Source organism: Octopus bimaculoides, chromosome 4, assembly GCF_046866305.1.
Source record: "Octopus bimaculoides isolate indiv1 chromosome 4, ASM4686630v1, whole genome shotgun sequence".
In the NCBI taxonomy this organism is placed as follows: Eukaryota; Metazoa; Mollusca; class Cephalopoda; order Octopoda; family Octopodidae; genus Octopus; species Octopus bimaculoides.
The window spans coordinates 143,280,113-143,307,647 of NC_142931.1; the positions used below are offsets into that span (position 1 = coordinate 143,280,113).

General features: G+C 37.8%; 1 protein-coding gene across 50 annotated transcripts in view; it reads left to right on the top strand.

The window, feature by feature from the left end:
* The window catches only part of LOC106872026 (DISP complex protein LRCH3), a 249,406-nt gene that overhangs the window by 205,489 nt on the left and 16,382 nt on the right, over positions 1-27,535 (top strand). For 18 of the 50 annotated variants that reach the window (XM_052967550.2, XM_052967558.2, XM_052967556.2 and 15 more), the window contains 6 exons: positions 307-432; positions 5,531-5,548; positions 9,502-9,623; positions 11,186-11,323; positions 11,955-12,032; positions 25,393-26,858. In XM_052967550.2, the coding sequence (XP_052823510.1) occupies positions 307-432; positions 5,531-5,548; positions 9,502-9,623; positions 11,186-11,323; positions 11,955-12,032; positions 25,393-25,572 (662 nt within the window). In that variant the 3' untranslated portion in view covers positions 25,573-26,858. Of the gene's footprint in view, positions 1-306; positions 433-5,530; positions 5,549-9,501; positions 9,624-11,185; positions 11,324-11,954; positions 12,033-25,392; positions 26,859-27,535 lie in introns of those variants that run through there. The other 32 variants (XM_052967551.2, XM_089351618.1, XM_089351616.1 and 29 more) reach the window with 5 other exon arrangements.

Genomic DNA, 27,535 nt, shown 5'->3' on the forward strand with positions numbered 1-27,535 from the left:
ACACACACACACACACAAGCATTCATCATCATGCTCATCACCATCACCATCTCTGGCAATGTATTCCTGCCTCTCACTTCAACCATTAACCATTATGTTGCTTGCTGATAACACCTTCCAGCCTCCACAGCCTCATAACACTTCTGCTATGACCCACAACCACAACCCACCGCACACGCACACACACACACACACACGCACACGCACACACATTCAATAATAACAACAGCAACAACAACTCCAAGAATGCCCCCCCCCCCCTGTTGCTAGTAGCGTACAATGTCCGGCCCTTTGTACTTGATAAAGGAAAGTCTCTTGGAAGCGGCAACAAAATCACTCCTACTGGCAACCGAAGAACCACAAAGCTAGGGCTTTCATCACCATCATCTCCTTCATCAGCAGCACCCCCTCCTCCTCATCAAAATGACAAAGGTATGTATGTTCCGTCAGTATGTTTGTATGCTGTGGTTGGGTTCTACAACTCCAAGCAGTCACCCGTTGTTTGCTCCCTTGTTTTTTTTTTTTCTTCTTTCTTCTTTTTCTTTTGATTCAGTAGTGGTGGTCACCTACCTATTACCAGGAATTACTCTTCCTCCTCTTCCTTCTCCTCCTTTGGCTTTTACTCCTATTCATAATCTATTTGCAGCTTCTACCACTTCCACTTTTACTACTACCTCTACCACTACTAATTACTGAATTACTGTTATTACTACTCTTACTACTACATCTGTTACTACTACTACTACTACTACTACTACTACTACTTCACTACTTTTGTTTGCTGTGATGCCTTCTCCTCTTCTTTCCTTCCTTCCACCTTTCTCTTGCTACCTCATCTTCTCTGTTATCATCCTCTTTCTCAAGGACCCTTCCCCCTCCCTATACAAAACCTAAACTAATCCACATCGTTTTCATTACTAACATATGTACACCATACACTGCTACCAGTCCCCCCCCCCCGCCAAGCACGTTATTTATTTAATACAATGAGGGTGCAATTAGGAGTTTTAGCTGCTATTTTTAACGAGTTGAGCTACCACATTGGTATGTCTATCAATTCTCAGGAGTAACAGTTTCCAAACATGGAGTTTTGACCCCGTTATCTTCCTGTTTTGTCCTTAAAAAAAGTGTAGAGAGAGACAACTGTTGTTTAGCTGTAGGCTAACAATTACTCAAACCGATCTATGATGGAAAGCATTTTTGCCATGACCACCCCATCTGTTTTATTTAGGCACAGTGAATAATATAAGTCCTCTTTCTTAGGATTAGGATAGTAATAAGATCCAAAGTGCTTATGGTTGCTATTTCTAGCAATGTTGATCAACCATGTAGAGCAGTGTCTCTCAACTGGAGTCCACATGTGCCTTGGGGAGGGGGGGAGTCCATATAAGATTTTGCTGTTAAGATTTTTGTGCAATAAATTGCTTAAACTTCTACGATACACAAAATATTTAAATATTTTTTTTTATACAGTTCCTAATAATATTTAATGAAAAATAGAGTAAGATTTTTTTAATATACCTCGAATGGCTGTGGAGGTCTTGTGGAGTAAAAAAGGAGTGAAAAGGCCGAGAGGCTGCTTTGTTGGCACACAGTCAACACTTATGAGGTTAGGGTTAAATCACTGACCACAGGGTAATGAGTTCAAACTATGCCACTGAAGCTGTGAGATCATATATATAGATATATATATATCATCATGATCATCATTATCGTTTAACGTCCGCTTTCCATGCTAGCATGGGTTGGACGATTTGACTGAGGACTGGTGAACCAGATGGCTACACTAGGCTCTAATCTGATCTGGTAAGGTTTCTACAGCTGGATGCCCTTCCTAACGCCAAACACTCCTAGAGTGTAGTGGGTGCTTTTATGTGCTGTCCCAATCAAGGCTTTAGGCCACTGTAGAATGAAGGACTACATAAAAAAAATGACAAAAGGAGGGTCCCTATTAAAATTCAATATATGTTGATTAACTGGAAGCTTAAAGGGCTGAATATATTTTAATGGACTGTCTATAAAGACAATTGGAAAACAAGGCAAATGATGGTAATTTGCAGAGAGTAGGTATCTCTGTACTTCTTGGATGTCTTAGCTTTTGAAAATACTACTTATGTATTTCAGGTATATTCAGCCAGTGTTCAATTACATATTGTACTGTCTCAGTTCATTAGACCCACCTGGATGAGTGACTTATCTCTACCCTAATTTGTTTTTACTCGTGTTCTTGAGAAATGCATGAATGGCTCAGCATTTTCATTCCTCTCCCCAAACTTCTTCTCTTTCATTCAAATCACTTTATTGTTTTCATTCTGTCCTTCCCACCAAAAAAAAAAAAAATCATTCTTCGCTCTCATATATTTTTCATTACCAGGTAATGTCGCTACAATCATCATCATCATCATCACCTCCAGCATCAACATCATCATCATCATCACCTCCAGCATCAACATCATCACAATCATTGTTGACATTGTTGTTGTTCCTATCTCTGCTTGCTGCCCACCTCTTCTACTTTCACAACCACTGCTTCACACAAGGGTCAGTGGAGAGACGGGGGCTACTTTATAGCCTGTGCCTCCCCACAACTCTTGTGAGCCCCCTTTTTTTCCCTTCTGCTTTTTAGTTAGTATATTAAATTTTTTTTTCCTTTGTTTTGGATGATATTTTTGGTTTCATTCAGCATGATATTGTTACTCTGTGTTTATTTGTGTGTATGTATGTATGTGTGTGGTTAAAAGTTAGCATGTTACTGTTTTTCTGTGTGTGTGTGTGATCATGTCTGCATGTTACTCTGTGTGTGTGTGTATGTGTGTATGCATGATCAGACTGTATTCCCTTTCCGTTGGTTCCTTAGATGAAAGTTTTAATGATTTTCTTTGTTTGATTCTGAGTTCAAATCCCGCTGAGGTCGACTTTGCCTTTCATCCTTTTGGGGTTGATAAAATAAGTATCACTTGAGTGCCTGGGTCGATGTAATTGACTTAGTTCCTACCCCAAAATTTCATTCATGCTTTGTGCCAAAATTTGAAATCATTATTGTTGTTATTATTATTATTATTATTATTATTATTATTATTATTGATCCCCTTGGAGTCAATCACTTTCTCCTGTTGGGGTTATTATATATATTTGTTGTTGTTTTTTTTTTTTCTTTTCTCTGTTTGCTTTTCAGACTCTGCAAACCACTTTTTTTTTTTTTTTTTTTGTCTTTATAAATGCTGCCTGAACCAGGACCCTTTTGGCAAGCAAGGAAACCATTAAGGGATTATCAGAATCATTAGATTGCCTTCCTGTATTTCTTTGAGGTCTTTTCGTTGGGTGCTTAAATCCTTCTAAGGTCTACTTTCCCCTTCATCCATTCAAGGTTGATGAATTAAGTACCAGCCATGTATTAGGGTTCATGTAGTCAATTTTCTCCCTTCTTCTAAAATTGCTGGCTTTGAAACAATAGGCAAGATGCATTGTGCCGTTTCCTCTGGTTGCAACGGTAATAAAATCTGTAGGTGATTTAACTGCACAAATCTTTGAAATTGAAGTAGCTAAAAAATGTCATCAAAAGGGCACCCAAGGGTCATGACCTGGATTTAGCCTGAGCCCCCGTAGAGGTTAAGAAGTTAAGGCCCCCGAAATACTTGCCCAAGAGGAGTTTCTTCTCTGAAGATCTTCAGCTGTTCAGCTCCCTTGGGAGTTCCTTAAGGACTGATTCTTTATATTCTGGGCTCAAATTCCACTGAAGTCAATTCCCTTTCATCATTTTAGGGTTGATAGAATATCTTCCAGTAAAGAGCTGGGGGTTGATGTAGTTGACTCACCCAAGCCACCACCCCCTCCCAAATTTCTGGCTTTGCACAAGATTTTGAAACAATTAAAAGGCAACCCACTGGCAAAGTCATTAGACAAAATAATTAGAGGCATTTCTTTTGGCTCTGCATGTTTTGGGTGCAAATTTTGCCTTTCATTCTTTCAGAGCCCAAAACGTCTGCACTGCTTGAACTGGGGCCAGTGTAATTCACTAATCCCCTCCCTCAAAATTTCAGGCCTTGTACCCATAGTAGGAAAGAAAATAATTAGTATTAAGGGTTGTAAAAAGGAGGTGAGTTGGCAGAATCGTTAGCACGCTGGGCAAAATGCTTAGCAGTATTTTGCCTCTCACTACGTTCTGAGTTCAAATTCTGCCAAGGTCGACTTTGCCTGTCATCCTTTTGGGGTTGAGTAAATAAGTACCAATTACACACTGGGGTCGATGTAATCGACTTAATCCCCTCCCACAAGCTGCCCTTGTGACAAAAATTTGAAACCATTATTAAGGGTTGTAGAGTGTCAGATTAAATGCCTGGTGGTATTTAACTACAGTCATATAGTTTCTGAGTTCAAATTTCACTAGGCTCAACTTTATTTTCCTTCCCTCCATGTTCAATAAAATAACTTATTGATTGTGTGGTGCATAACTTGATTATTAGAAAACTGATTTTAATGACTCCCTGACTCCCTCTGCAGAGAAGGGCATATCTGCTCCCACATAACCCTTTTCTTCTATTTTTGTCAGTTTCATTTTATTTCTAGTTATATTCCAGCACCTGTGAAATTTCCTGTGGGTTTGAACCTAGTACTGCAGGTATCACTAGTGTCAACCACAACTTGGTTCCTGAGACATCCTAATCTAACTTTGGAGTAATTCTCAATTTTCAGGGAAATCAGTCCTCCCGGGCAATATTGTGGCACCAACACAAAAGCTTTGTCACTTCTAAAACATTTGTAGTTGTCTTTGTCAACAATCAAAAGATCATACACGCACACACACACATATATATATGCAAATATATGTATACAGATCCTCACTGACGTGTATAATGATATGTATGTATAGGTTGCTGAAACAAATAAGTTTTATTGGTAAGATACATTTTGTGGAAAAATGTAACCACCAAGAGATTTTTAAAGGCATGGAGCCAGCTGTAGTTTCTCTCTCCCTCTCTCTCTCATACACACAAATATATATATATATATATAGATAATGAAAGTAAACGAACAAAGTTCGCTTTAGGAGCGTTGAGATGTATTGAAAGATGAAGAAATAACTTTATTCTCAAACGCAGGATAATGCTAATTAATATAGCATGGACAGCTGGCAGAATCGTTAGCATGGTGGGCGAAATGCTTAGCAGTATTTCATCTACCGTTACATTCTGAGTTCAAATTCCGCCGAGGTCGACTTTGCCTTTCATCATTTCATTTATGTGTGTGTGTGTGTGTTTATGTATCTATGTTTATACCAAGCTGAAAGCTTACAGACCATGTCTGTATGGATGTACATATATATGCTTGTGTGTATATAATACAAATCTCTGATTCTTTGTCTTATTCATACATTACTCACACCTTGTTCTCTGTACTGTATTGTTAATAAACTGATTATGTTGTTACTACAAACCCACACACATACACCCACATGTGTTACTATATTACAATTTGTATCTCTTCTTGTTTTTTTTTTCTTCTTCTTTACCATATGTCTATGTAACACCAGGCCTTAATCGAAAAATTGGTAGGCATTTCTCTGTTTCTTCCTTTATTATCTGTATCGTCCTTTGTAAAACAACCATCACCGTGTCTTCAACCGTGTCCTGCTGGACTTTCTCAGCATTCAGGCATCCTCATCACATTTATTATTATTATTATTATACTGGCTATCATTGTTGTCCTTGTATGGCACCAGGGTTGTGAATGGTCTGCCTCTGTCTGATTTGACTGCTACAACTGATTGTGAGTGTGTGTGTGTGTGTTGCTTTAAGTGTTTCTTGCTTTATCATTGTTACTATTATTATTATTATTAGTAGTAGTAGTAGAAGTAGTAGTTATTGTTTTCATTGCTAACATTAACAACGGCACATATCCACATATCGCTGCCGAGTCTGCTGCTTTTACCTTCCAGTTCTGTCTTGCTTGTTTAGGTATTTTCATTTTATTTTTCAAAATATCTGGTAGGTATTAATGTGTTTTGTATGTGTCAGTGTGTGTGCGTGTGCACATAAACACACACACTCTCTCTCTCTCTTAAAGGGTTGGGCAGCTAAATTGTGACTTTGTGCTGAGAAGTTTCAAAATCTCTAACTAAAGTAAATGAAAAGATAGAAACCTGAAACTTTGTATGTTTATTTACCATAACAAAATGGAAGATATTCCTCAGTATCTTAAAAGTAACTAAGTAGTTAAGTGTATGCAAAGAGCACTGGCACTGGTGCCATGTAAAAAAAAAAAAGCACCCAGTACACACTGCAAAGTGGTTTGGTATTAGGGAGGGCATCCAACTGTAGAAACCATGTGAAATCAGACAAATGGAGCCTGGTGCAGCGGTTGGGCTTGCCAGCCCCTATCAGGTTGTACAACCCAAAGCAGCATGGCAAACACGTTAAATGATGATGATTTCCTCAACAGTTTCAATCAAATGAATTAAGATGTGGAAGGATGGGTATGCCTTCTTTTCCCCATTCATATTTACAGACATGAAATCCTTCCTGCTAGCAGACTCAAAAGTATTGGCACTGCCATGACACATTGTTCTTAATGATGCTGTCCCCAACATATCCATACAGAGAACATCATCTGTAGGGGTAGTAAAGTGTTGCCTTTGTGTTCTCCGTATGGACAGTGATGTAATGAGGGCTGTGTCCAATGTGGTTTGTCTCTACCAGAAATATTTTGTCACAGTTATCCGGTAGCTCTGGTGCAAAGTAGAAGAAAAAAAGCAAAAGCTAATATCTTGGATTCGTTAAATGTAAAGTATTAGTTTTTTACTTATCTTAGTTATCAAGGCATAATATTAAGTGGTTTCAATTCAGCTGCTCAGCCCTGTGTGTGTGTGTGTGTGTGTGTGTGTGTGTGTGATTTTCAATAGCTTTCTGTTGTTGCTTTCGTAATCGTTTTGAATGCTGCAAGGCAAGGTGAGAGAGAGTTTATGGAAGGTGTGATAAGGGGGAAAGGGATCTCTTCTTCCATGTCATGACCATTTCTATCTCTCAGGTCTGTAAATTGAAGTATAAGCAGACTAGGTGTAGTCGGGGTAGTGACTCTCCAGCTGGCTATACAACATGATCTGTGTCCTTATATTTTCAAACAAGGGAATCTAGCACCCCCACTCAGCTCAAAACAATATCTGTGTCGTGATTTCCGGGATATTTCCCTTCATCAGCACGGAATAATTGTTCGGCTAGAGGTGGCGCTGCCAAATTCTCGTTTGAAATATATAGTTTTCAAAGTGACAACTAGTCACTGAGCTATTAATTAGAAAATTATTATTACAGCAACATTCGTCCTAAACCAGGACTGCCATGTTACGTTGGCAAAAATCTTTACTCTAAAGTGCTGTTGCTGAATATCTCTCGTGAGATTTAAAAAATAGTAATTTTTTAATATGTCCAGCCTTGTTATCAGCGTCCAGTGAATTTCGTGCTGTCTTATGTCGACATCATCATATATTGAGAGTTTCAAATTTTGAGGAGTGCATTTGCTTGGAACTCTTGGTCTTTCATTCACTGATCTGACTCCTGAGATTTCACAAAATAATATGAATACTCTGTTTAGTTTTATGTCTTCTAGTTGTATAAACAATCCTTTATGTGTGTGTGTGTGTGTGTGTTTGTAGAGGACTCTGAAGGTAAGTAATCGGAGTTTTGAAACCTTGATTAAAATCAAGGTTTTTTTGTTAAAATTTAACCCAAGAATTGTTTGTGCATGATATTGTTGATTGTTGGAGGATTTTGCAGATCAATCATGAGAGAATAGATATTTGTGTCTCTGTGTGTGTGCATGTCTGGGATACAACTGCCGCAATGTTTTTAGCTCAGTCGATTTCATTACAGTACCAGTAATATACTTGGGTGAGTCCAGGTAATTCTACAATGCAAAGAAAAAAAAAGAAAAACGTCTCTCGAGTGACTCTTGTATACGTGGTAGTTGGTCAAAGATGACCTTTTCATAAACTGATTAATAATGCCTGCAGTCTCCGAGTAGATTCTTATTGTTTTTTTTTTTGTAATTCTTTGTAAACGGATCAAAGAAATTGTTGTTTCTAACCTGTTTATTGTTGGATTGGCTTTCATCAGAGATTGGCTTTATACTGCCATTAAGCATGTATGGCTTCTAGAATTCTGATTTTTTAAATTTCTTTGTATTCTTTTAATTGCTCTTTCTCTCTCTCTCTTTCTCTCTCTCTCTCTCTCATATGTAGATTTGTTTTCTTCGTCTCATTAACATATTTAAACATAATTCAATGTCTCTTGTATATTTGTATTGAATAATAAAAGAAAATTCGAAATAATAATTATAATGAACGAATGTAGAGATAGAACACCTGCAGAAATCATCATTGCTTAGAACTCCAAGAGTCCTCCACAGGGTTCTTGTAGCGTGATCAATAAACAAGTGTCACCCTTAGTCTGCTTGTTATGGGCAGTTGATATTTTTCATCATACCCAGCAAAATAAAGCTGAAACTTTTCATGATGTAATAATAATGATGGTGATATTATTATTTTAATTAGTATTATTATTATTATTATTATTATTATTGTGTTGGTGGAAACCTTAGAAAAATGCCTCATGGTATTTGTCCCCAATCTTTCAAATCCTTCAAGGTTGATAAAAGACCAATCAAGGGTTGGTATAATTGATCGTTTCCACCTCTACATTCTTGGCATTTTGTTTATGTTTAAGATACTTAGAGGACCAGAAAAAAAAAAAAAAAACCTTGCAGTACGTCTTCCAGGCTTTTGTATGTTGCATGTTCAAATCCCACTGAGGTCTACTTTGCTTTCCATTCCTCCAGGGGCAACAAAATAATGTATTGTTCAAATACTGGGGTTGATTTATTCAACTAACACCTCCCATCTCAATTTCAGGCCTTTTATACCTATATTAGAAATAATTGTTCAAAGGGCTGGCAGAGCTGAAAAGAGAAACACACACACACACAGAACATGACTGTCACATGAGTGTAATTCATAAATGGTGACCAATCAGTTTGTACATTAATGGAGAGCATTCTGAGCTACATTCCTACTTTAAAAACAATCTATTTTTATAACAACAGTAAGAATAGACATAATTTGCAACACAGCGCCATACACTATACACTTTTGAAATTCTAATGTGGAACCTGTCAAATGCATTCCTATATTTTAGAATATAATTAAATTCTATTTAATTCTGATATATTCTCTGTGCATTTTCAACTTCATTTCTTTCGTGTGTGTGTGTGTGTGTGTCTGCACACATACATGCATATACATATTTTGTTTTGTATATTTACCATCTAAAATTTTTGTTGATACCTTAATAGCGGGACTGTTCCCTATTAAATTAATTATTTGATTTTTGTTCTTAATTCTTGGTTCTTTAATGTCGTTTGATTTTCTCTCTCCAACACTGTTGCACTGAGTGCAGCACTTGTTGCATGATGCTGCAGATAAGTATTAATATCTAACTTGCTTCTGTTTTACAGTATTGTCAGCGAATGCGCTGAAATTACTTGAGGACTTGAAAGACAGTGATCCAAACTTTACAATTCGAAGGCACCATGATCAGGCTCGAGGAGAAATTCAACAAGTTGAAAGTTTACGGAATGTAAGTTGTGAAACTAATTATAAAATAGGTCCTTCCCCTACTTCTGTAGCAGTCCTTCCCAAACTCATTTGTAAACCATTATTGTTTGGTTATGATTTCATTCCATAAGAAATTCTATTGCCAGGTTTTCCAGATATTTGGCTGAAGACTTTTGTCTTATTCTCATCTGAAAATCCATTTATTATTAAGATTATTTCATTGTGGTCTGTGAACCTCATCTTCGAAGCCTGTCATGACCAGTAAAAGAGTGCCCTGTTCCTGAATATCTACATGCTTCTTGACTAGATTTAGACTAAATATATGCAATGACTTGTTAATGAGTTGCCATAAAGATTTCCAAACTCATTAATTGTCTATATTTGCAATATTAAGTCTTCATTACAAGGTAATGAGCTGGCAGAATCGTTAACACACTGGGCAAGATGCCTAGCAACAGTTTGTCCATTTTTACATTCTGAGTTCAAATTCCGTTGAGGCTGACTTTGCTTTTCATCCTCTCGGGGTCAATAAAATAAGTACCAGTTGAACACTGGGGTTGATGTAATTGACTTACCTTTCTCCCTTGAAATTGCTGGCCTTGTGCCAAAGTTTGAAACCAATATTATAACTTTCCACTATTATCCTCATTGTTGGTGTGTGTATATATATATATATATAATAATAATAATATTAGGGACAAAATCCAAAATTACAGGTAAAAACTCAATTAAAATCAATTTATAAAAAATTAAAATTAAATTGAGCTTTATAGATAAAATATATATAAAATATATAGTTTTAGGGAAAATAACCAAGTTTCAAGAACTCATCGATGAAAATCCACTATCACATATAGAAAAATTAATAATTAAAAGCACAATAAATGAGTATAATATAAAGTAAAGTAAATATCATAAGATAAATATAATAAAAAGATTACACGTGTTTCATAACTAATTTTCAAATAGAAAAGAAATTTAAATCGATTAAAATCAATTGAAATTATCGAAAATAAGTTCTATTCAAAAATATAGCTACTCGTCAGATCGTAAGTAGAACAATAATTAGATATATATCTCAACCAACAATAAGTACCAAATGAATTAATATGAAATACTTATTATATAAAGATAGAAAAATTATTAAAAATATCATAATATCAAAATAATAACCATTCAATAATCATCCCTTCATCCATTATAATAACATGTATATTATATACAAAAAACATCTTACATAAATTATCATTGTTTTAAATTATCATTGTTTCGGGGTCGATAAATTAAGTACCAGTTGCATACTGGGGTTGATCTAATTGACTGGCCCCCTCCCCCAAAATTTCACGCCCTGTGTCTAGAGTAGAAAAGAATATGTCTATGATACATTTCAATCAATTTGATCTCCAACTGTCTTCTAGGTGTGTTACTCTTAGGCCCTTGTTTGAACTTGGGACTAGGGCTAAACTGCTTCAACAACCCACATATACTACTATATTAACATTTCCTGAGACACACAGTCTATTTCTCAAAAGTATTCAATGATTATTTTTTCCATTTTCTCTTCTTTTTCTGTCATTTTTGTAGACTATCCAAGCCCGATTAAAGGTGACGTTACCAGACAATTTACCTGAGGCATTAAGGGATGGAGTTGTACTTTGTCACTTAGTCAATCAGATTCGTCCGAGAGCCGTAGCCACTATTCACGTACCTTCCCCAGCAGTAGTAAGTATTCAACTGCGGAGTTTCTGCTGTTCCATCAGAGTTCATACCTGTGTCACTTTGTTTATATCAGTGTGCTTGGTACAGAGATGCTTGCACCCATCCTTAGCCCTCTGTATACAGGTACCATCTTCATGCTACCTTGACCCTGCATATCAAACTGACATTCAGAACCAAACCCCTCATATACATTCTGTACTGAGAATATGATACCCAAGGCTGCGTAACAAACGTACAACCACACATCATAGTCAAAAGCTATCATCTTTATCTTCCCCATCATCTGTCACTGATAAATTGCAATTCAAACTTTGTTAGACCAAACATCAGTTGCACTAAAGGCGGTGCTCCAGCATGGCCACAGTCAAATAACTGAAACAAGTAAAAGAGTATTTGCTCACATGTTCATATGATTATCCACAAACACATTTTCCTAATCCCTTCTCTCTCACATGCATGCATATATTAATCCCTTCTCTATCACACACACACACAGACACACACACACACACACCTGTTAATCCCTTCTCTCTCAGACACATACATATATCCACTTACTGCTTTTGTTTTATGTTGCTTAAAGAACTTCTCTCTCTTTGTCTTCAACACTAAATCCTGTTTTTTTTTTCTGCAGCCTCAACTCACAATGGCAAAGTGTCGCAGGAATGTGGAGCATTTCTTAGAAGCTTGCCGGAAAATCGGTGTTGACCAGGTAGGAGCATTTTGTCTTTTGTTCTGCCTCACTTGTCTGATAAATCCACACCAGTATTTAGAACATAGTTAAGTTTTACATGTGAGTGTTGCATGTCATGGCTGTGATCCCCTATCCCCATATGTGCATAGTTAAGTTTGATTTGGGTGAAAACCTTGTAGAATGCCGAGCAAAGCTCATCCGCAGTTATTTGCTACCTGATGTCATCATACAGTAGAAGTGCACATGCTCTCTGGATTTAAATCAGGAATTCCATAGTATCCATTGAGATATGTAACATAATGACTGTACAACATTTCACACCTGAACTACAGGTGCAAGAATTCTCCAAAACAATTGTAGTGATTTTAAGTAAAGAATGTCATTAATTCCATTTTCGGTTGCATGTGTGTCTGTGGGTGTATATATATATACATATGCACATATATATATATATATATATATATATATATATATTTGTGTAAATTGAAACTGCTCTTCTTTCACATGTTATATGGAAGCCATGACTTGGTTTAAGTTAGATCTTTTTTTCCTTCAGGATTTTTCTTATTTCCTTGTTGGTTTTTTGTGGTGATTAGTTTGGTCCAGTGGTATTCCTAAATCCATTAACAATTTGAAAGCTGACAGTTAGACTCATCGTCAGAATACAGGAACGCTTATAATGATGTAGTTTGTGCTGTTCTTTTAGACTGCCATGGCTCAGTTGTTGTTGGTAATTTGGTCAGTTGTAAAAATCTTTCCATGATCCTTTGTAACCCTCTGCAAACTATTTGAGTGTAAAGTCCCAGAAATATTAATGGTCCAATGTATTTACAAATGTTTTTGATGTAAAGTCAGAAAATAAGGAAACGGTGGAAAAAAATCTTTAATAAAAGTCCTGTTTTATATATGTATGTATGGATGGTTGGATGGATGGATAGCAACTAAAGAGCTAGGAACAGCTGCCTTAGAATCTGGTACAGGAAGCACTGTGGCGTGCAAGAGAGACGATTGCGCTGGTATGGACATGTGGTGAGAATGGAGGAGGATAGCTGCGTGAAAAAGTGCCACACCCTAACAGTTGAGGGAACCCGTGGAAGAGGTAGGCCCAGGAAGACCTGGGCTGAGGTGGTGAGGCAAGACCTTCGTACATTGGGCCTCACCGAGGCGATGACTACGGACCGAGACCTTTGGAAATGGGCTGTGCGTGAGAAGACCCGGCAAGCCAAGTAAGATCGTTGCCAGTGCCCCTGGACTGGTTCTTGTGCGGGTGGCACATGAGATGCACCATTTTGAGCGTGGCCGTTGCCAGTACCGCCTGACTGGCTCCTGTAGGATTTTCGAGCGAGATCGTTGCCAGTGCCCCTGGACTGGCTTGTGCGGGTGGCACATAAAAGACACCATTTCGAGCGTGGCCGTTTTCGTGCGGGTGACACGTAAAAGCACCCACTACACTCTCTGAGTGGTTGGCGTTAGGAAGGGCATCCAGCTGTAGAAACTCTGCCAAATCAGACTGGAGCCTGGTGTTGCCATCCGGTTTCACCAGTCCTCAGTCAAATCGTCCAACCCATGCTAGCATGGAAAGCGGACGTTAAACGATGATGATGATGATGATGAGAGGTTTTTAGGGCAGGTCTGCTTACAATCTAATGAAACAACTCTCAGTCTTTGGAAGGAATTGAACCAAAGTCTTAAAGGCAACATCAAAGACAGCAGAGAGATGTTGTGGGCTGATTTAGTTGAGGAGAAACAAAAAGAACTTTCATACCATTTGAAAGCAAGATTTTTGTTCTAAGGCCAAGAAAAGTAACTCTGAGAGAGTCTTTGTGATAGCATTGATGTTTCACTGCTGCCATGACAACCAGCATTATTTCATCTTTACGTTTGGAAGCTGAGTCAACAAAGAGGAGTTCTATCTAGATAAAATCTCTAAGCAGTTTAAATGCACAAATCTCCAGTATCCAAATGGCTAAAAAGAGTCAGTAGAAGGGCACCCAGGAATCTTGACCTGGATGTGGCCCAGCCCCCTTAGAGTGTAAGAAGTTAAGGGCCAAAACACTTGCCTGAGGTGGTTGGATTCTTCTCTGAAGATCTTCAGCTGTTCATTCCTCTTGAGTTTCTTACCAATAAACGATTGATTACTTAGAATTCAGGTGGAAGGCATAAATATTGTAAAATAGGGATCAGTTGTTGTCCACCAGGTCTAACTGTCCCCTCCTTTACTTCCAGATTTAAACAGGGTTGAATTGGGTGTGTGCTGTGGCAGTGTAGACAGGGTATGCAGGTGTATGGTGGAGGGGATGTTGTGGATTTTACCAAGAAATATGTGGTGGTGGTGGTGTTGGGGCTTGTAATAATATAGTGTTGATGGCATATATAGTTGTATGGTTGTGGTGCTGAGGTGTGTTGCTGGACTGTGTCCCTGCGTGGTAGTGTAAATACCAAGTTTATTTGTAAAAGGTATTGAGGACAAAAGTATTATATTTTATTAAAGGCAAACAAAGGTTAAACTAAGATGAGTCCGGCATAAGTTCTGTTTATTTCCTTGGTCGATGGAGATTAGATTAGCTTCTTTTTATTGCTAGGATTAAGGAAATGAGAGAGATATTGCAATTTGGACTGGATGCTTGGTTGTGAATGGTCAGCCTGTGTCATCTAGTACTTTGTTTCTGATTGTCGGTTCAGCTGAAGGGAATAGCAATAAGGGGCCTGCCCGCATTCATTATGAAATTCAGTTGACATAGTTAATGTCATATAAATACAAAAGCATATTGCGTGTGTGTGTGGATGGAGGGGGAGGTCATTCAGTGATGGCTATGTTCTCATATTTTACCACCAAAAAGGAACAGTTTCAAATTCTCTGATTAAACAATTGATTCTGTAAACAAACAGCATTTCTTTTTCTTTTTTTTTTTGTGGATGAAAATTTTATTTGCAATATTTTTGTTTTGCCTTATCTGCTGTGTATAGCATGAAGTTACGTGTGTATATCTGTGTGTGTGTGTGTGTGTATATATATATATATATATTTAAAAAAAGAATAAAAATGGTTTTTCTGATAATTTTTCCACTTTAATAAGCAGTTATTTATAAATCATTAGGTGTTTTACAAATCGTTTTCGTCTGGCGCCTTAACCCACTTGGCCATCTTGACCACTGTCAGAATGACCAATTTATAAACACCTAATAATTTATAAGCATGTGATTATTGAAGTGGAAAAATTGTCAGAAAAGCCTTTTTCTATTCATTTTTTCAAATATATAAGGCTGTACGAAGGACTTTCAATTTCTTATTCTACTACATATATATATCTATATATATATTAAAAATGGGGAAGGCCGGTTTATGGGGTTTCCCATCCATAAAGGGTTTAGCTTTAGGACGTATCATCAGATCTCAAAAGCCTGTTGGCCCACAACCTCTTAAAAATATGGAGGGTACATTCTTAGTGGAGTAGCCGAAACAGAGAGAGAAAGAGATTTCCCCCTCCATATTTTTAAGCGGTCACGGGCCTACAGGATTTCGGGATCTCACGATAGGCCATAAAGTTAAACCCCTTATGGACGGGAAACCTAAGGTAATCCCATAAACCAGCCTTCCCCATTTTAAATAAATACTGCTCTACATCTGAGAGTGTGCTTCTTTCGGATTTATGTTTTTTACAAACAATATATATATATATGTATGTATGTGTGTATATATATATATATATATATATATATATATATATATATATAAAAAGATGATGATTTACGTTGATATAATCTTTATTACATTTCAGTAAAACTGTGTAAATGCAGTGTTTAAAGTCCACATTATCATCTCAACTGCTGCATCTTGTTTCTAAGTCTTTCTGTATCTCTGCTGTTCTCAGCCTCTCCGTATCATAGCTAACATTATCTTCTCTCTCGGTATATTTTTTTCCTTCATAAATATTCCGACAGAAGCTTTTATTGTTTGTTTCTTTTACTTTCAGTTATTTGCGTATTTTTTTTGTTTGTTTCCGTTATCTTTGCTTGTCTCGTTCGATTTATAATTTATTTTTTATTGCCTTTCCTGTGATGTCACTGTTAAGTTATATTTTCTGTTCAATTTTCTTCTTTATTTTCACTAACAACCTATTGCTGTCTAAAACTAATCAAGATTTTTAGCTACACTCAGAAGCTGGTTTTCCCTCCACTTGTGAGGTGTTGCTCCAGCTGACCTGTTGGGCTAACTTCTACTAAAACTACACATTTGATGCTCTTGGTCCCTCTTTGTTAAGGTTGCTGTATGTCTGCTGATGTTGTGGTATGGACACAAACAAGTCATTTCTTGGGCCTGATACTCTACTGCTTGATCTCACAAATCTCCTCCAGTTAACAGGATTGAATCTGTACAACATAATTATATTGGTGTGTGTGTGTCTGTCTGTGTGTGTGAGAGAGAGAGAGAAAGAAAGAAATAGAGCATTAGTTTTGTTCTACTGACATCACTGTTTAGACTGTTTCTCTCTTCTCAAAGAATGTCTTCATCCATTCCTTGGGATTTCTTGTCCGTTTTGTTTATCAACACATCTGTCTTTCTTAATTCTTTGTGTGGGTGAAAACAAGTACTTTTAATATTACCGTTTGTGTTCCTACATGTGCATGTTTGTGTGTGTGTGTGCACGTGCACATGCGCATGCACACAAGTGTATATGACTAAGAGAGATAATTTTGCCAACTTCTCTCGTTATTTTTTGAGAAACTTCCTCAAGCCGGTTCTATTATTGTAATCAATCAATGTACAATCTTATTTCTTTATTGCCCACAAGGGGCTAAACATAGAGGGGACAAACAAGGACAGACAAAGGGGTTAAGTCGATTACATCGACCCCAGTGCGTAACTGGTACTTAATTTATCGACCCCGAAAGGATGAAAGGCAAAGTTGACCTCGGCGGAATTTGAACTCAGAACGTAACGGCAAACGAAATACCGCTAAGCATTTCGTCCGGCGTGCTAACGTTTCTGCCAGCGCGCCGCCTTATGTACAATCAATGTACAATCTTGTAGGTTTACTGTGTGATTCTTTGATCGCTGTTGTGGTTACTATGGTGATGGCCATGACTCAGAAAAATTCTGAATAAAATAGAAATACGTCTAATTATGTCTTCTGTTCATGATCATGATGATAATCATCATCAACATTTAACGTCTGTTTTCCATGCTGGCATGGGTTGGACAGGAGGTTCCATAGTCTGTTTAGGCTTGGCCTCTATGGCTGGATGCCCTTCCTAATGCCAACCACTCCAGACAGTGTACTAGGTGCTTTTTACATGGCACCAGCACCCACACCATTAGTTTAGGGTTTAGGACATCAATTCTGTTGTGTTGGGCAGGTTTTCTCGAGGACAGCAATGTGCCACATATCTCGGTCCTCTGTTATTTCCATTGTATGGTTCATTGTTTTGAGATCAGTTTTCAGTACTTCGACCCGTGTCTTCCTGGGGCTCCCTCTCCCACGACCCACCTCTACTTTCAACTGATCGCCACTTCTTTATGTAACCATCTCATTCATCCGCATCACATGACCAAACCAGCGCAGTCTCCTCTCTCGTACACTACATCTGTTTCCTCTTATGCTCCACTTCTCTCTCGATACACAATGCTCTGTTGCACATGCACACTGACATTACACATCCAGCAGAACATACTAGCTTCATTTCTTGCAAGCCTACACATGTCCTCCGCATTCAGAACTCATGTCTCACTACCACGCAGCATTGTACTTCATACACATGCATCATACAATCTTCCCTTCACTTGGAAAGAGGGACCTTTAGTTGCTGAACAGAGATAAAAGCTCTTTGAACTTTCTCCATCCTACTCTTATTCAGGAAACAATTTTATATATATGTAACAGGTCGCGGTCTCAAAGCGACGAAAATATTTTGGCAATTTAAATTTAAATGTTGGAGTGAATCCAACGGTTTTTGTGTGTTTCTTAAATGGCTTATAAACACCTTCCATGCTGTAGTTGTTTTTGTTCCAGCACACAATCTCAGGTCAGGTCACTTGCTATGCAAGTACATCTCCGTAATATATATATATATATATATATATATATTGTGTGTGTATGTATATGTGTGTATTAGGCATCAATTTAAATAATTTTCTTCCTTGCATTTATTTTTTGATAACTTTATTATAACATTCTCTTCTGGAGATAGATTTGCCCTACCTTAGCAATTATGGCTTACTTGTGAATATGGAATATTGTAACCCCTGATTGTTTGGTTTTAAAATATTCCCCAACATCTTCTAATAACTCTGAATCTTAATTAATCTCAAGCAATTAAATATTTTTGAAGTTTTGCTATATTTGTTCTGTACTTGCTTCAGTTTTATCCAATTGATTTTCTTTTTTCCCCTCCACATCAAGAAATTCTACTCTTCGTCCATTTGGATTTCATTAGAATTTTCCCTGTCCATCTCATTCAGCTCTTGTCACCGTCATCACACGACAAGAACCAAATGAGGTGGACATTCATTCAGTGACTAGGCATAGCTGACTTGTGCAGTTATGATAAACATTTGCTCTTGTATATGAGCCAGATCCAGCTCTTAGCTAAATCCATTGTGATGATTGTTCTGCCATGCTTCTTTAACCAGGCTAGGAAGGCAGTTTTTACTGTCTAAGTGATTGTGTGATGAAAGTGATTCAATGGTCTGGGGCCAGACTATTCTCATTAGTTGAGCTCTCATCACTACTTTTTCAAGTGAATCTGTTGAAAACTGGGTGTAAGCTGTGAAAACGGCACAAGTGGATCGGGACACTCTAAGTGTGGACATGTAAGATCAGAGAATGAGTTGTAGAGGTTACCTTAGTTTTCAGTGTGATGTTGGATCTGTCGTTCTTTGGGTCCTGGCTGGAGATCCTCCTGTATCTGGAGGACTGTATCCCCATTATCAGTTATATTACCTTGTATGCATAGATTTCATTTTTGTTAATGTTTTTCTCTGTAACCCATCCTTCTCACAATTAATGTCTGTCTTTGTAATTGTCCCCCATCCAAATATAAGAAATCGATTTTATTAAGAAACGGTTAATGTCTTATGTTTACCTCTAGAAATTTCTGACCCACTCCAAACTGGGCAACTTGCCCAGACCAATAATTCAGCTTTTGTGAGCTAAGAAATCTAAAAGGTAATCTACTATATCATCAGTGTCATCATTGTTTAACGTCTGCCTTCCATGCTAGCATGGGTTGGACGATTTGACTGAGGACTGGCAAACCAGATATATTTGTGAAAAGGGCAGACGTTGTCCCACAAGCAATTGTGAAGGCAAAAGAGTTAATAAATGTGGTTGGATTGACCTGAAAATGTGCACACCTATGTTAAAAGTGCTGGGGAGTTTGCTCAATTGAAAGGTTTGGTCTCTAGGGCAAAATTCCTCATCTTTGCTACATCTTTCTAGAAAAAAGAGACTTCTTACAAATAATAATAATAATAATACTAATAATATTAGTAATAATAATTATTATTATTGTTATTATTAGAGTTCAAATTCTGCCAGGGTCAACTTTCATTCCTTTTGGGGTCAGTAAGATAAGTACCAGTTAAGCATTGGGGTCGAAGTACCCCCTCCCCTGAAACTGCTGGCCTTGTGCCAAAATTTGAAATCCATCATCATCATTATTATTACCACCACCACCATCATCATCATTATTATCATTACCCCCACCAGCATCATTGTTGTCATCATCATCATCATCATCTTCCTTGTGTTGTGGGCTTTGGTTAGTTCCCCTTACTTTTGGATTCAGCTCTTGCTGGGTTTTCATTTGGGGTTCATAAAATATGTACCAGTAATCAACTCAGGATGATTTAATCAGTGATACTTTTGTTACCAGAATTACCAAAGTTGTTATTCATAATAATAATGATAATAATAATTTCTTTATTTACTACAAGGGTTTACATTGAATAAAGATTTTGGAGTTGTTGCTTTGAGCCAGGTTTTAATTCAGTAAACCTATGGATGTAAAATATGTTAGCCATGAACATCATGTCATGTTTTTAGTCGCAGTCTAACAAGGACTACATTATCCAATGTGTTCTCTCTTCAAGATAGTAGAGTGTGAGTTGAGAGAAACTTGGCTGCTATCTTTAGCAGATTCAGTATCCTGGCAGTGGTTTCCTTGTTGGTTTGCTGTTGCTGTTGAACCAAGTGTTAAGCCTGTTGTCATTTTCAGACTTTAGAATTACTAATTAACTTCACTAATTACCAATAACGATCAAGATGAACTCCCCAAATTCCTATCTGTCTGTTCCTCTCCTGCATTAACCTCAAACTTCAGATATCTGTAAGAAGTTTTTCTTCTCAGTCAATTTGAACAGAGATTGCTAGTAAATCCACTCCAGGACTCTTCTCTTTTCTTCTTCACTTAATTCAAGAAGTTAGCGGCACCAATTATCTTTAAGACTTTCTTTTATTTACTTTCAGCAATTAATATTGTTTTTGTTGTTGTTTTAACAAATATATTCCTTAATATTGGATTTATTGATCTATAAACTTTATTTAGGATCTCCCGCAACATCATCATCATCATCATCATCATTTAACATCCATTTTTCCATGCTGGCATGGGTTGGAGGGTTTGGTAGGACCTGGTCAGCCAGGGAGTCAGTCCAGATTCCAATTGCCTCCAGACTCCAGTAGTTCCCAAAGTGGGCCGTATTGCTCCCCCTGGGGGGGGGGAAGTTCCAAGGGGGCGTTGAAGAAAAGTGGGGTGATAATGGTGGGGGGAGCGATTCATGTAAAACGTGGGGCGATAATGGGGTAGCGATTCGTGTAAAAACAACAAAATAATGAGTTCGTTAGATTGTTATTTGTGAAATGCAGTTGCTTTAAATTCACTTCAGAAAGAGGTCTATGTTTGTGATGGTTAGTTGGGGGTGGGGGTGCTAGGAATGTGCCTGGGTGTCAGGTGGGTGGCAGCCTGATATGTGATGATGTTATAAAGATTAATAATCATTTTTAATTTTGGCACAAGGCCAGCAATTTTGAAGGGAAGGAGAAGTCAATTACAGCAACCCCAGTGCTGGATGCCCTTCCTAACACCAACCACCCAGCAGAGTGGACTTAGTGCTTTTTACATGGCACAAGCAATGGTGAGGTCAGTTTTGGCAAGGTTTTTACAGCTGGATGCCCTTCCGAACACCAACCGCTTACTCTATTTATATTATTGTGATTATTTCAAGGGGTTAGGGTTGTCAGTATATTTGAAGCAAATAAGAGTGGTCAAAGACATGAGTAGTGGTGGGGGACAGTCTTCTGTTTGTCGTTGTTTAGCCCCGAGTGTGTCCTGATCGAGCCGATTGATGATCAAAGGTATTGCTACTCTGACCACCATTTCATATACCTGTGCTCACCCTGGCCAATTTCCCCTTTCTCTCTCAAGATGATAGACTATGAAATAGAGAGGGTTTCGTGTCACTTTTTAATGTTTTGCTGCTATGTCTAGCAGGTTAACTGACCACATAGTTACCTAATTGTCTCCTGACTTGAAGTTGTAACCATTGTTGTTGTCTTTCCATAAACAACACCAAACCACTTCTATTTCTTTCTCTCCTTCACATCTCATCCATTAAATTCTTCTTTCCTCTGTTGGCGATTTCCGTGTCTGCTCCCTGGAAGTCTTCTTATTGTCTGCTGCCACTGTTGTTGTTGTTGTTGCTGCTGCTGTTGTTGTTACTGTTATCATTGCTGCTGTCCATGTCTCCCCTCCCTTTCCTGTCTCTACTACTACTAACCATTGACTACGGTGCCTCCGTTACCATGCACCAGTTCTGTTCTTATTACGGAAACACCAGGAACCAATCTGATTATGTTTCACTGACCGAACCAGATAATGGCTGTCAATTCCAAACACAACTGAGACTGCACACACACACACACAGACACAGACACACACATGCACACACATACACACACAAACACAGATGAATGTGAGTGTATGTATTTTAATATTTTGCTTAGGCTGGGTGGTGAGCTGGTAGAATCGTTAGCACACCTGGAAAATTGCTGAGCAGTATTTCATCCTATTTTTACAGTGTGTGTTCAAATTCCACCCGAGTTTGACTTAGCTTTCATCCTTTCAGAGTTGATAAAATAAGATTAGTTGAACAATGGGGTTGATGTAATCAACTTGCCCCCCCCCCCATTCCCTGAAATTGCTAGCTTTGTGCCAAAATTTAAAGCACTTAGGCCTAGTGATGATAGGGACCAGGTATTAGCCCTCAATATGCATATGCTTTAAGTCCCTGACATAATTTCTTGTTCCCTTCTCGGATACAGAATCCCTCAGTCAAATGAATGTCAACCCCAGTACTTATTTTTATTAAAACTTAGTACTCATTCTATTGTTGAACTACTAAGGGACGTAAACACACTAACACAGGTGGTAAAGCAGTGGTGGGACACACACAGAGGGTGTGGCAGAAAGGTTACCCCTATTTCAAATTATTAACTTTTGAAATCGGGGCAACCTTTCTGTTGCGCCCTGTTCATGATGGGCTTCTTCCAGTTTCTGCCTGCCAGACCTGCTTACAAGGCTTTGGTCGGCCCAAGGTACCACGTAGTGGGACTGAACCTGGGCCACATGTTTCGGAAGCAAACTTCTTGACACTTTTACACCTAGTTATCAATAGAATGACAAATAGGAGGTGGTGGGGATGAAGTAAGGTGAGCTCTTATATAGATCCATGATGCTATTGCCATTAAGATACTGAGTGTTGTTTGACTGTTCTAGCTGATAAGGATAATGGTGATGTTGATTTCTATCAGTTAAAGACCAGGCAGTTTATTTAATGTTTTGTTGTTGCTGTTTTTCTTTTGTTCTTCTTAAGTAAACTAATCTAATACCTCTTCTCTAATATATTAAATAAGCCAGCTTTAATTACATTCTTTTAGCTGAGTGGTTTTACTAATTAATAAACATTAACAGCATCCACTGCTTGATTAAGATATTTGGGACATCACTTGAAGGTTTCGTCTTCACTGAGTGACACCTTCAACTGATATTCCTTTTTGTTTGTTTAGTGTTGACAGCAAGTTAAGATATAATACCCTATCACCTGCCCCAATTAAATATTCCTCATGGTACACATTTATGAAATTTAATGGACACAACACAACTCTGGTCATGAGATATCAACCGTTTAACCCTTTGTCCGTATATCTGATACTTTACTCACTCATCCAACCCTGCTTTCCTGTTGTAGAAAATACTTAGTGCTGGCCACCTCTGCAGGAATTGTTGTCTTGCTTGCCTTGCGGTTCTATATATATATACTGCCACCACATAACAATGAAAACAATTTTGATCGTTTGCTTATGCTGAGATTGCACCGGCTTTGGTTATTCTGCAGACTGCTACCATTTCAACATCTTATCACCTCCCACCACCCCCACTGTTAATGCTTCTGTGATTTCCTCCTCCTACACTGACTTAGTCGTCATCCACTGTAGATGTTGCATTGCTAGTATTCTTGGTGCAGGGGCTCCTGGTTTAACCCTGCCACCACCACCACAAAAACATTTTTATTTCAAACTGAATTCTGTAGCAAAAATTGTGACATTTTGCTTTTTTGTTTTATGCTGTGTTTGATGTTGTTTAGATCCTGGTCAGCCCTTGTTAATCAAGCCTTATGGCCAGTGCCATTCCAGCCATAAAAATTTAGGGACACTAATCCAAGGGTTACATTATCCAGTGTGCCCTTATTTTATAACTGGTTTGATTTAAGGGAAATTTTGTTGTGGTTTCTAGCAAGTTGAGTGTCCATGTAGCAGTTCCCTCATTGGTACAGACTCTGTTTAACGTGTCATTGTACTAAATACTAATGTATGATATATATAAGGAGACTTAGGTGCCTACTAATGTCTACTAGTGGTAAATAGTCACCACTATAGAAACTGATTTGGTTTTTAGTGAGTTACTAAGGCCGGGTAGTTGTGATCTGTCAGTTACACACACTGATGTGGTGTATAGTAAATACTAACGTGTACTAGTAAATTATATAGCAGTAGAAAATCTATTGATCTGAGGGTGTGATCAATGGGTAAGAAGATTCTTTATTATTCCACCAATTTCTGTAACTCAAACTGTGCCAACTTATAGTTCCGTTTTCTATCAGAATTGGAGATAAAATAATAAATGGCAACATCTGAAGAATACATTATTTACATTTGACGGATATTTGTCCTCTTCTTGTTTGTAAATAATGTACATAATGTACTTAATGTAAATAATGTACATAATTCCTCATCTCTTAAATATAGAACTGTATTATCTGAAGAATAATTGGGTATCTTGACTTGATGTACTGCTTCCCACTTCATGTTACTTTGTTCTGTTGTTTAGGGGTATTTTAGAAGGGGTTCTTCAGTGGAGGTTTACTTGCCAGACACAACAGGGCCCGGCCATGGGAGTAAAAACTTCAAGACATTGACTTATTTATTGGCAGTTCCTTTAATTTACTTCTGGCTGCCACCTGGCCTTCTTTAGAAGGGCCAAGTTATTGTCAGTAGAAAGTGGTAGGGTTTTCCTCTTTTTCTTTTTGTCCCTTTCTCTAGTCTTGGAAGTCCCACATTGATTCCATATTAATATCAGTAACCCCCCCCCCCACTCTCATCCACCACCATATCTTACCTATGGCTGCTTTATATTTGATGCTTCAAGACAATTTTACACTAGCTTTTCTTTCTTATTTTTTGTATTTTTAAATATATTTTTTTCAGTTGGCTTTACCTTATTTCAATGAAGAACTGTCCCTAAAGTAAAGATGATTCCACTATTAGACAAATAGACTTCTCTCACTAGACACCTCTCCCCACTCTTCCCATCTCCTTAAATTCCCTTGAATTCCTTGTAATCCCTACTTCTGTGACTCTTCAAGCACGGCTCCCCTCCTCTCACCAATATAGTTAGAATTGTTGCTTTTCTGGACAGTTCTTCATATTGCCATTCTGTTCTGTGAAATGGCTTGGCAATGCTACCAGTTCTTTCTCAAACACACATTACACACTCTTTCACACCGATTCTTATTCTTACCTGACTGCATTTCGTTCCCTTTCCATCTTCCTTTCTTTCTTTTTCCTCCTTCTTTATCCCCCACCCCCCAAAAAACCTTTAGTTTGCTTTCCATTTATTTCCTTATTGATTTGACATAATAATAATAAATAATGATAATAAATAATAATAATAAATAATAATAATAATCTAATTTGCTACAAGACTTTGACTGTGTCTCTGCTGTCTCAGTCTGTATGGCATTCCCAGTGATTGCCATGCGTGAATGCCATCCTTTAAAGGTCACAGTCACCCAACTTGGAACTTTTGACTTTCATTTCAGGCTCACCTTTGTGCATGCGATGACATAGTGGAGATGTTACGACCTGCACGAGTCGCTTTCACTGTTGAGCAGTTGATGTGCTTTCCTCGACTAACAGCTAAAGACTATCTTGTTACCTACTTCTGTGCAATCATTTTATTTTCCAACCTCCTGCTTCTCTGGATATTTCCACAATCATGAAAAGGAATGCTTTGCATGGTGGATGCTACTACTTACTAACCATTGCTATTCCTTCCCCTCCTAAACAAGAAAAAAAAAAAAGTGTAAGAAGAAGAAGAAGAAAAAAAACAAAAGAACGAAAACAAGGGATATTTCATCCTAACTATAATTAATATACTTTCATAATTAAATTGCAATTGATGATGATGATGATCATAATGATGGTTCAAAGAACAAACTTCAGACCAATGAAAAATTTAAAAAGAAAAAGAAAACAAAAACAAGAAAACTCTCCAGAAAACGACAATTTTCTTCTTCCAAACTTTGAAAAAAAAAAAAAGAAAAAAAGAAACAAAAAAACAAGAAAAAGTGTGAAGACCCTAAAAATGGTGGAAACAAGTTATGTGAAGAATGAAGCCATGGTTTCCGTTACGTGGTCAGTGATTGTCCATTTTACGTTGTGGTCTACCTTGTGACTTTGTGGACGTGACTTCAACACCAACGATGGACGGTCATTGAACGGTTACCCATTACTGAATTCAGTTTTGGTGGCCACGTTGTGACATAACCCTACATTGCACCAACAGTGGACCCAAAGAGATTGGCAGAACAGACATTCTTCCTTGGGGCAATTTTTCATGGAACCAGTGTCTCTTCTAAAGGACTCAACCTGACAAAAATCTACACTTCTCTTTCTGTTGCAACTACTACTACTACTACTACTACTACTACTACTACTACTACTACTGTCATCATCAATGCAAAAACTAAACAAATATTCACCCACCATGATGAGGATAATAATAATAATTATATTAATTCTTGGATGTTGCTGAGTCAGCCATTTGCTCCTATTATTCAACTGACTTTTCCACTGTTGTATTGCCATGGGGGCAACAATGTGCCATGCCATCAAAAGAATGTGCGACACCTTCCATGAACCCTAACCCAAGGCCCAAAAACAGTCCTTGTTTTGTCCCCCTGTGTTCTTTTTTTTTTTTTTTTTTTTGGTTGGTGAAAAAAGAAAAGAAAAAAAATGAAAAGAAATAAACAGATGAAAACATAAACAGTGATGACTAATTCAGAAGCTGGAAGATGAAACTCCCCCCTCCCCACTTTTTTTTTCTCCCTTCTAACCCCTTCCCACCCCCTAATATTGAACATTAACTACAAAAGAAAACAACTCCCTGCTCCACAATTAACTTGCTTCATCCTTTTGTTTGTTTCTCCTTTTAAAAAAAACAACCAACCAACCAACCACACACACACACACACACACACACAATGTGTATTCATGTTTCATTAGACTACTAACAAAGGGAGAGAACCAGGCTTTTAAGATTTTCCTTTTGGCTGTGATTTTTGGTTTGCCAGCATCAAATGATAATTTTTTTTTTCCTCCCTATCTATTTTCTGTCTGTCGATCTTATACTCTCTCTCTCTCTCTCTCTCTCTCTCTCTCTCTCCCTATTTAAGCTTCAGCATCTGCTCTTGCCTGTTGTCTTTTTCTTTCTTTTTCTCCTCTACACAACACCAACCACTCACACACACACATGTTGTACATAAATAAGGTTAACAGAATTGAATGTAATTTAAGCCAAGATTTTGTTGAGCCAAACTTCAGGTTGGCTACATATCGGGGGAACAATGGTTTCGCTGTGTAACCCCGTTAACTTTCCACAGAAGAAACACACATCACACTCTACACATTTCCACCTGAAGAACTGATTGAATCCTTTTACATTGTTACATCTCAAATTAAACAAAAAATAATACCACACACACACACACACACACACACACACACACACATGTACAGAATACTTACTTCTACTAAACTATGGAATGGCATGTATCTTGACCAAATTGAATGCAATGTGTCCTGCTCTGTCCACTCTTCTTTTCAACTAACCTCACTGCTCAACCGGTTCCCAACAATGGATAATACAATTGACTGAACTTGTCAATATTTTCAAATTACAAA